Below are 11,264 nucleotides of genomic sequence, written 5' to 3'. Positions count from 1 at the left end.
TGACCATGAAATTCAACTGAACAAAGGCGAGAAAATGGGAAAAATGAAAGAGATTTCCTACAACAAGCTATACCGACTAGGAGAAGCAGAGCTCGAAGAACTTAGAAAGTACATTGAGCAAAACCTAAAGCAAGGATGGATCAGAGACTCCTTTGCCTCAAGAGGATCTCTAATACTATTTGTTAAAAAGAAAGATGGAAAAAGTGAGGCTCTGTGTAGACTACAGAGCCCTAAATTTGGTTACCAAGAAAGATCAATATCAACTACCCTTAATAGGAGAGGCACTGGATAGACTATGATTAGCAAAATACTTCACCAAACTCGACATTAAGGATGCATACCACAATATGCATATCAAAGCAGGAGACAAAGGGAAGACTACATTCGCCTCAAGATACGGGTTGTTCAAATACTTGGTTATGCCTTTCGGGCTAGCCAGTGCACTAGCTTCGTTCCAGGGGTGGATCAACAAGGTACTCAATAAGTACCTCGACATATATTGCATTGTAGACTTAGATGATGTACTCATCTACTTGGAAAACATGCAACAACATCAGAAGGATGTCAGCAATATTATGGCTATGATATAAGGATCAGGAATGAAGATCAAACCAATGAAATGCGAATTCTATAAAGAGGAAACTGAATACCTCGGATTTATTATCAATCGGGGTGGGGTCAAGGTTGACTCATTCAAAACAGAGGCAATATGGGATTGAGCAAAACCAAACAACAAAACAGATGTTCAATGCATTATGGGATTCTGAAACTTTTATCTAAGGTTCATAGAAGGGTTTAGCAGGCTTGCAAAACCACTCTATACACTAACCAAGAAAGACAAGAAATGGGAATGGGGAGAAACAGAACAAAAAGTATATGATGCCATTCGGACACATCTGACATCAGCACCAATACTGGTACACTTCAACCCAAACTGAAGGACAATGATTGAAACGGATCCCTCGAAATATGTGTATTCAGGTATACTATCATAACAATGCGAAGACGGAAAGTAGAGGCCAGTGTCTGATTGATCCAAGACAATGACCCCCGCAGAGTACAACTACGACATTGCAAACAAAGAACTATTACCAATAGTTCAAGCATTAAAGAAATGGAGGAGATAAATTCTGAACAACGACCATCCAGTCCAAGTTCTAACCGACCATATGAATCTAGTCCAGTTCATGAGTACTAAGAATTTGAACAACTACCAGATAAGGTGGATGGAACACCTAAGCAAATACAACTTCAAAATCGAATACTGACCAGGCAAAGAGAGCAGGAAGCCAAATGCTCTCACAAGAATTGCAAGTGACAAACTACAAGTAAAAGAAGACAAAAGGATCAAACAAAAAAGATGAACACTATTACGAAAATCCTACTTCGAGGCAATAGAGGTTATTCAATTCACATCAAGTGAAGGAAAGGAAATTGAGAAGGCAAATGAAGGAGACAAAACAATTCAAGCAATAAGAGAAGCATTGAAGGAAGGAAAAAAGATGAAAGGAATTGCTCTAAGTTTATGCCAATGGGAGGATGGAAACATGTGGTACGACCAAAAACAATGGATTCTGGAAAAAGAAAAGATAAGAACAGACATCATCCGACAACACCATAATATCTGAATGGCAGGACATGGAGGAACGGCTAAAATCACAGAATTCATCACGAGATCATTCTAGAGGCCAAGACTGCGTGAAGACATCAAAAAATATGTCAAGAATTGCGACATATGCTAAAGTACGAAAACGTCTAAACCAGCACCATACAGATTACTGAAATTGAACGAAGTACCTGAATGACCATTAGAAACAATTACTATGGATTTCATCATGGACCTACTGTTATCGGAGAAATGCGATAGTATCCTAGTCGTGGTGGATCGTCTAACCAAAATAAGTCATTTTATTCTAGTCAGAAAAGATATGGACACGACAGACTTTATACAAACATTCCTCCAAGAAGTCTTCCAACTTCACTGCCTCCCAAAGAATATCATTACTGACCGAGAAACATTGTTCACATCAGGACTGTGGAAAAAAGTAGGCGGAGAAATGGGAATACAAAACAGTCTGAGCACAGCATTTCACCCACAGACTGATGGACAAATGGAATAGGTAAACGTAATACTCAAACAATATTTACGCGCCTATGTCAATTACCAACAAGATGATTAGTACAAGCTGCTATCAATAGCCGAATTCACATACAACAATTGTAAAAAAGAAACAATTGGCACAACATACTTCTTCGCGAATTACGGACAACATCTACAAAGTCAGGCCACATATCATACGATTAATGGTATAATACCAGATAAAACAAACATGGGAAAACTACAGGAGATATTACGATACGAGATGGGTCAAGTACAATAACGGCAAAAAGAACAATATGATAGACACCGAAGACCGGATCCAAACATACAACTGGGAGATATGGTATGGCTAATATCACGCAATATCCATATAATAAGACTATTAAAGAAATTGGACTACAAGAAAATTGTACCATTCAAAATACTGGAAAGAGTGGGCAACCGAGCTTATAAACTCGACCTTCCCTCCTTAATGTGAATATATAACACATTCCACATCTTACTCCTCGAATTACACAATGACCTTAAGTTTCCATAACAAACAATTATTTCTCCCCCTCCAATTGAACTCAATGGAGAACCAGAATATGAACTCAACGAGATAGTCGATTCTCGCTTGACCTATGGAAATCTACAATACCGAGCCCAGTGGACTGATTATTAACCAGAACACGATAAAACTTGGTACTTTGCATACAACTTCGAACACATACAAGATGCCATCTCAACCTTCCAGCAGCGATACCCAGGCAATCCTGGCCCAAGTAATGATCACATTCAACCAAGGCAAAAGTGCGGGAAAGGCGCTCGCGCCATTGCAACCACATAAGAGCTAGGGCGATAGCCCCCACCAAACAACACCAACCAGCCCCGAATACTCATTCATGGGGCTGACTGATGAAGAACTCAGGGAAAGGAAAAGATAAGCACAGCATAATGCCATGTCATAGACAGTATGCTACAATAATGGATATCCTACACACTATGGGAATAAGGAAGGCTCGGGGTAGTTCCCAAGAGAATATAAAAAGTATGGTCTGCACCTGGACCATGCCCTAAAGCACTGGAAATAGTACTTCAACAACATGTGCAAGATGCACAGGATGAAGAAAATCACTGCGAGATACTACCCACAGAAGGATGGAACAAAGAAAGAGTTGGATGGAAAGGATGCCATGATATGGCAGAGGGCTAGGGCTACGAGGATGAGGCCCAGGGAGGGGAGACCCCAAAATTCAGCTAGGGAAATGGAACCGGATACCAGAAGCCTGTACAGGCAAATCTGAGGACTTAGAGAACAACTGGGCCAAGCTGAGACCACAATTTCGGCAAACGATAAAATGAGCATGGAGCTGAGGCAGCTGAATGATGCCCAGCAGCGCACGATTGAGATGGAAAACCTCACCTTAGAAGCGGTGAGGATAAGCTGGCAGGAAGCAGATAACAAGCTCAATAAGTTCCGGAGGTCCACGCATTTAGCCGCATGGGAACTATTGAAACTGGGGAATAAAGCCTAATGGGACTCAGGCTTAGGAGGAGAGGAGCTAATGTCACGAAGGTGGCTTGGCATGGAAAAGGTTTTTACATGGCTCATGATTATGAGTCATAGGTATGTTATTGTTTCATGCATATGACTCATTTAGGTCATATGACTTATTATGTTATGATTTGTTATATTTCGCACATGACTTGATGATGAGTCATAGGACATGTGCCTGGTGAGTATGCCTTGTGAGTGAGCCTTGCAGGTATACCTTGTGCATCTAATTTATGGTTTACACATGACCTCATTATGAGGTCCTAGGTTTCACGCATATGACTCTGTTAAGTCCTATGACTTGTTTATTGCGTTATGATTGGTTTATGAGTTTTCGCACATGACCTTGCTATGAGGTCATGGGTTTTGAGTGTGTGACCACTTTGGTCACATGACTAGTTTGTTATGATTTGGTTTTGCACATGTGACCACTTTGGGTTACATGATTATGGGTAGGAAGAACACTATATAAGGAGGCCGGTGCGGCCGAGGAGGATAGGTTCTTCACACTTTATTCTAAGTATTTTTCCTCCTTCTTTTATCCTGTGTCGGTAGTGAAGGTTCAGTGTCGATCCAATCAGAGCCCTTGATTTCTATCTCATGATAGGCTTCAAGTCTTTAACTTTGAACACCTTGGGAGGACTTCATTGTTATACCTCCTTCTTCATTTGCTGGAAGTCTTTTCTTCCTTCTACTTATCCTTTTGGTTGTTCACTATAGTCACCAGTTACAGTTGCAATGGCTAAGTAAGCCTCTGCCCCCTCTGCCACGTCCACTCTACGTTCGTTGGTCATTCTGTCTCGTACGGTTGAGAAGAACTTCGCCCTAGAGGCCAAAGTCTCTCGCCTTCGGCATCACATCTCTCTTCTTTCTCAGCGATTTTATCATGCTGAGAAAGAGATCTCTGCATTATTGGCTGCCCTTGAGAATCAACGTGCTATTAGTCATGCTTATCTCACGATGTTGGCGGCTGAAGTTCCTACAGTTATTCCCTCTTTGCCTGTCCCCTCGGTCACTTCGGTTACTATGGTAGTCTCGGTTGTGGGGGGTGGGCTAGACTCTGTGAAATCTCAGGGTGCAGTTGAGGAGCTCCCTTGGGAAAATGTTGCGTTGCCGGTTATCTGGGCCCCTCCTGCAGCTCTGGTTGTGGGCCGTGGTGTTGGTGGACCAGTTCCTGATTTGTTGGAGCTGGTTGAGGCGCTTGCTCCTGGTGTGGGTAGGGTGGATTCTTGTGTGGTAATACCGACTACCGTGGTATCACCCCCTTCAAAGGGGCAGGTGCCTCAGTCCTCTGTGGCTGAGCCTGTGGCTAGTCGGGGTAACGCTTCTGGTGGCGTCCCTCCTGTGGCGGTGGGTCGTGATGAGGGTGGCCTGTTCACTCCTGTTACTAGACCTCTACCTGGTTGTGGGAAGAGGAAGAAAAACAAGAAGTGATGGGTGAAACAAGACCAGACTTCACCTGTGCCACTTGTCCCCGACTCGGAAGGGTCATCGCCTTCGCCAGTTCTCTACCACTAACCGGCTACTAAAGAGTCTGCGACGGGTTTGCCGCCAGCGGAGTGAGCTGAGGAGTTGGAGGATGAGTTGAATACTTGGGTATGTTCGGTCAAGTGCTAGCTGCTTGGGGACTGTCTTGTTCTGGCTACTTCCATTCAGGATTTTGGACTACGCTGCCGGAGTGGTACACCCCAGATTCTCTACGACGGTTCGTACCCTCTTAGCTAGGGAGCCTTCACCCTGTAACTCAGCTTTCCCTCAGGTTTCTGCACTTGGGCTTTTGGGTGTTTCTTTTGTTTGGGTATGGGGACAGGTGCTTGGGAGGTAGGCCAGGTATCCGGGAATCATTGAGTGGGGGCACTCGGATGGGCTTCTACTGTGGAGGAGGTTTTTGCAAGGTCATATTTAGGTGGCGGTAGTGGAACTTTTGTATTTTGTATGGGTTACTTGGCTGGCGGGTAGGCTGGGCTGAGGAGGATTTTCTTAACCGAGGATGGCTTTATATTTAGTGTTCGTATTGGGGCATGGCATGGACATATTTGAGGTACGGGGTTCGAGGTTTAGTTAGTTCGTAGTTAGTGGTATCAGGCATGTGACAGCGTGGGGGTCCAGCCCCAGGGCTCATCATATGCCAGTGTTGGTGGTACGAGTTTAAATAAAATTAAATTGAATTCTCAGTACTTTTCCTCCTTCTTTCACCCCGTATCTGTGGTGAAGGTTCGGTGTCGATCCAATCAGAGCCCTGGATTTCTATCTCACGATAGGCTTCAAGTCTTTAACTTTGAATACCTTTTGGGGACTTCATTGTTACACCTCCTCGTATGTTTACTGGAAGTCTTTTCTTTCTTCTACTTATCCCTTCGGTTGTTCACTACGGTCGCCTCCTCATAGTTGTAATGGCTAACCAAGCCTCCGTCCCCTCTGCCATGTCCGCTTTATGTTCGTCGGTGGTTCTATCTCGTGCCATCGAGAAGAACTTCACCCGAGAGGCCAAAGTCTCTCGCCTTCAGTATCACATCTCCGTCCTTTCTCGGCGCTTTAATTGCACTGGGAAAGTGACATCTGCCATGTCGGCTATCCTCGAGAATGAACATGCTATTAATCGCGGTTATCTCATGATATTGGCAGCTGAAGTTTCCACTGTCATTCTCTCTTCGCCTGTCACCTTGATCGCTTTGGTTACTACGGTGATCTTGGTTGGAGGGGGTGGGCTAGACCCTGAGAGTTCTCAGAGTCCAGTGGAGTAGCTCCCTCGTGGGAATGTTGTGCCACCACTTATCCTGGCCCCTCCTGCAACTTCGTTTGTGGTTGGTGGTATGGGTAGACTGGTTCCTGATTTGTTGAGGCCTGTTGAGGTGCTTGCTCCTGGTTTGGGTGGGGTGGATCTGGGTGTAGTAACACCAGTTGCGGTGATATCACCCCCTTCGAGGAGGCAGGTGCCTGAGTCCTCTAAGGCTGAGCCTGTAGCTAGTCTAGGTAACGCCTTTAGTGGCGTCCCTCCTGTAGCAGTGGGTGGTGATAAGGGTGGCCCATTCACTCCTGTTACTAGACCTGTACCTAAGAGTGGGAAGAGGAAGAAGAACAAGAAGTGCCGGGTCAAACAAGATCAGACCTCACCTGTGCTACTTGTCTCCGACTCGGAAGAGTTATCACCTTCGCCGGTTCGCTATTGCAAACTAGCTACTACACAGTCTGCAGTGAGTTCGCCGTCTGCGGAGGGAGCTGAAGAGTTAGTGGAAGAGTTGAATACCTGGGCATGTTCAGTCAGGTGCTGATAGCTTGGAAACTATATTGTCCTGGCTGCTTCTGTCCAGGTTTTTGGGCCGTGCTGCCAGTGTGGTGCTCACCTGATTCTCTACGACAGTTCGTACCCCCTTGGCTGGGGAGCCCTCACCTTACAAGTCAGCTTTCCCTTGGGTTTACACCCTTAGGTGTTGGGTGTTTCTTTTGTTTGGGAATGGGGATGGGTGCCAGAGTAGTCAGCGGGGTGTCCTGGGATTATTAAGTGGGGATGCTCGAGTGGATTTCTACTGTGGAGGAGGTTTATGCGGGGTCACATTCAAGTGGAAGTAGTGGAATTTGTGTATTTTGTATGTGTAACTTGGCTTGCGGGTAGGCTGGGCTGAAGAGAACTTTTCTTTACCGTTAATGGCTTTGTATTTAGTGTTTGTATTGGGGCATGGCATGGGCATGTTTCAGGTACAGGGTTGGAGGTTTAGTTAGTTCGTAGTCAGTGGTATCCGGGATGCAACAACCTGGGGGCTCAGCCATGGGGCTCGTCGTATACCTGTATTGGTGGTACGAGTTTAAATAAAATTAGATTGAATTCTCAGTACTTTTCCTACTTATTCCCTTAAAGAATATAAAACACCTTTACAATCTATATCTTTATTGCCAGATTTATCATTACACAAAGAAAAGCTCTTTACAGAGAAGAGTTAGTGAAAGCTTATGATAGGCATTCTCGATAGAAGACTGAGGTTTTGTACTATCGGTAACATAGGCAGAGGCCTCGTACTATCGTAAGATGAAGAAAGAAGAAGACGGAGAAGAGAAGTATCATTCCCCATTGCCAAGAACTAACTATCTGAAGAGAGATCGTTACATAGAAGATCAACCAAGATTACTAGTGTAAAAAGAAAGATAATGGAGTCAGTTATCAATGCCAAGCCTTATTTAGCATCACGGGATATTATTAAAAAAGTGAATCTTGGTCTAGGCAAGACCACTCTTGATAAGATTATTTCAGAAGCTTGTTTTAAGCTTCTGATATCTAGAAAAAAGCGATTTTGAAGAAAAGGACCAAAGGAAAAGAGAAAGATGCTTGCTAGTAGAAGAAAGAACTGGAAGGGGGTATGGACTTGGGTTGTTTTTATGGATGAAGTTACAATTGTTTGTGATCCAAATAGTACTGGCAGAAAAGTCAGAGTTAGACCTGCTGAAGAGTTGGAAGAAAAACACTTGAAGCCTAGCTTTAAGTCTGGGAGGACTAGTATTAGGGTCTATGCTGCAATCATAGAGGGTGGCAGGACTGAGTTAATTCTTGTAAGAAAGAGGAGAGAGGAGGAAAGAACCAGCGAAAAAGATAAACTTGACCTCAATTCCTACAAATATGCAACTGGAATCCATCAGCCATACCTTATTCCTTTTATAGAAGGTCTCGATAGACCTTCTGATAACATCACCCTAGCTGCAAACAATACCTCCTGGTATAGTGGTGAGGAAATCCAAAAATTGGAGGCTAACAGTATAGTCATATTCTATGTAACTAGAGAAAACTTAGGATTTCATGGAGAATAGGTGTTAGGGTTGGTAAGGTGCTGAGTATACTATACCAATAGCTTAGAAGAGAAGATGAAAAAGCCGAAGGAACACAATCGATGACTATCATCCTTCAATTTCAACTTTCACATTTGTTCCTATCAAATTGGTAGCATCAGCTATTGCCTGTAGAAGCTAATAATTTTAGTTTCTAGATGGCTAAAAAAATAGAAGGTAAAAAGGTACAGAAGATGGTGGAAAAGGAGGAGAGTTTGCAGCAAGTGGAATGATGGCTAGGCTGAATGATGGATCATCTGAAATCTTGAGTGAAGTATGAAAAGGCTGGAGATTAAGCAACTACTTTGTGGAGGCAGATACCAGAGATAAGAAAAGTGGATGACAAGATACCCAGGAAGGTCAGCCTCTTTAAGAGTCATCAGTGACAAGAGTTCTTTGAGTAGTTTGTCATGAATGTAGCTTGGCATAGAAAAGGTTTTCACATGATGCATAATTATGAGTCATAGGTATGTTATTGTTTTGTGCATGTGACAGGTTCGGGACATATGATTGGTTATATTATGATTTAATAGGTTTTACACATGATTCAAATATGAGTCAAGGGACAGGCACCTGGTGAGTATGCCTTGCAAGTGTACCTTGTGGGTATGCCTTGCACATATGATTAATATTTAGCATATGACCTTATTATAAGGTCATGGGTTTTGCGCATGTGACTCATTCGAGTCATATGACTTGTTTATTGTGTTATGATTGGTTTAGAAGTTTTCACACATGACCTTACTATGAGGTTATGGGTTTTGAACATGTGACTACTTTGGTCATGTGATTAGTTTGTTATGATGAGGTTTTGTGCATGTGACCACTTTTGGTCACATGACTAGGGACAGGAAGAATATTATATCAGGAGGCTGGTAAGTCCGAGGAGGATAGGCTCTTCACACTTTGTTCTAAGAACTTTTCCTACTTATTACTATAACAAATATAAAATTACTTCTACATTCTTTATCATTATCCCAACCTTTATTATTGTTATGCCAAGGATAACTCTTCACGAAGGAGAGTTAGAGAAAGCTTATAATAGGTGTTCTCAATTGAAGACAAAGGTTATGTACTATCAGTAACTTAGGTATAGGCCTAGAGCTATTGTAAGACTAAGAAGTAGAAAAAAGAAAAGTATTATTCCTTGTTACCAAGAACTAAACATCCGAAGGGGGATTGTTATATTATAATGCATTACCTAGAGCGATGGCAAACAATCCAAGATGGCTTCATTCAACCCTGATAGGGAAGGAGATATCGACATCGATGATTAAAACCTTAATCTAGGAGAATTTAGTGACACCCTAGACCACGTTTCAGCAGAGCCCTCAAGGGCAGCAAGTCCAGTAACTCTGGAGAATGGATCACCTGTCGATAGCTCTCCTACAGGAACTCTACAATTAGAAAGAATGTTGGAATCGGTTGCACCTGGGCCAATAGCCCCAGGGGCTCTGGTACCAGGTACCAGTGTAATTGGAATGACTGAAAATCAGTTTCAAACATTTCTTACAGTAACATGAAATACAGAATACGGGAATATTCAACGGCTGAAAGTCAAAGAACTGGACAGGTATAAAGTGGCCAATAATAAACTATGAATATTCTTAGCACAATGCGAAGGATACTTTGCAGTCAAGAGGTATGGAGAATATTATGATAAGATTAAGATTCCCTTTGAGAAATCTCTGTTGAGAGGACTCGTGAGACGATGGATCATGTCTTTCCAAGATGGAAGAAAACAAAGAGAATGAGTCACTTATGCAGAATTCAAGACAACTCTCTTTGATCGGTTTGACAATCCCAATGTCAAAAAAACAGCAAGACGGAAGTTGGAAAAACTCCAACAAGAAAAACAGACCTTCCCAGCATACTGGAACGAATGTCGACTATTGGAATACGAGGCAGAATTTGATGATGCCACTCACTACATCATTTTGCTAAGAAACTGCAGTAAAAGACGGCAAGACGCGTGGAGAATTTCTGACCAGTGCTACACAACTTCAGAACGATTTGGAAGATGGGTAATCGACAAGGAAAGTAAACTGAACATGGTTCAGAACAATTCGGAAAACACTATAGCACATAGGATGGTCAGATCATCCAGGAATGTGGATGGAACTTTCAAACCACAAGCAGCTCGGAGCAAAAGCAGAGTATTACCACCAGGCAAACCAATGGAATTGGACAAATCGAGAGTAGGACCAGCTCTGAACCTATCCAAAGAAGAATATGCTAGAAGAATGAATGGGAAACTCTGCAAAGCCGATGTGATAATGGATACCAATGAATAAAGGAGGCTGAAAACAATTGCTTCCAGTTTCAGAAAAGGAGTAACATCTGCGAAATGATTGCCGAGGACTTATCGGCAGAAAGCAATGAGGGTCCCCAGTAAAAGATAGTCTGGGAGACCAAAGATACAGACCTAAAAAACCCATCAAGTTAGCAAAGTACTATGAGGCACTACACACACAACATGAAGAAGGAGATGGAGATTATGTGATAATCAAGACAAAGATATATAATGAAAAGCACAAAGAGACAATGATATATGCAATGCTCAACTCAGGGGCAATTGAAGATTTCATTGATAAGGAAATCTGTGACAAATACGGCCTCAATGCCAAGGAAGTAAAGAAAGCGAGACAAGTCTACCTAGCGGACGGGAAGCCAAGCATAATGGGTCCTATAACCCACATGGCAGAGGTACTTATTGACATTAACAGCCATAGGGAAACTGCAACCTTCCAGGTAGTGGACCTCAAGAACCATGAGATAGTCCTAGGAATGCCATAGTTACGAAGACACAAC

At 42.9% G+C, this 11,264-nt stretch overlaps 1 protein-coding gene across 1 annotated transcript in view; it reads left to right on the top strand.

The window, feature by feature from the left end:
* Positions 1-944: 944 nt before the first annotated feature.
* GSTUM_00000450001 (uncharacterized protein) overlaps positions 945-11,264 on the top strand; it is a gene marked incomplete at both ends in the record, with an annotated part of 12,107 nt that continues 1,787 nt past the window's right edge. The window contains one exon of the mRNA XM_002837613.1: positions 945-971. Within this exon, the coding sequence (XP_002837659.1) occupies positions 945-971 (27 nt within the window). The remainder of the gene's footprint in view (positions 972-11,264) is intronic.

Source organism: Tuber melanosporum (assembly GCF_000151645.1).
Source record: "Tuber melanosporum whole genome shotgun sequence assembly, scaffold_197, strain Mel28".
In the NCBI taxonomy this organism is placed as follows: Eukaryota; Fungi; Ascomycota; class Pezizomycetes; order Pezizales; family Tuberaceae; genus Tuber; species Tuber melanosporum.
The sequence above is the reverse complement of the archived record's forward strand: the minus strand, read 5'-3'. Positions and strand labels throughout refer to the sequence as shown.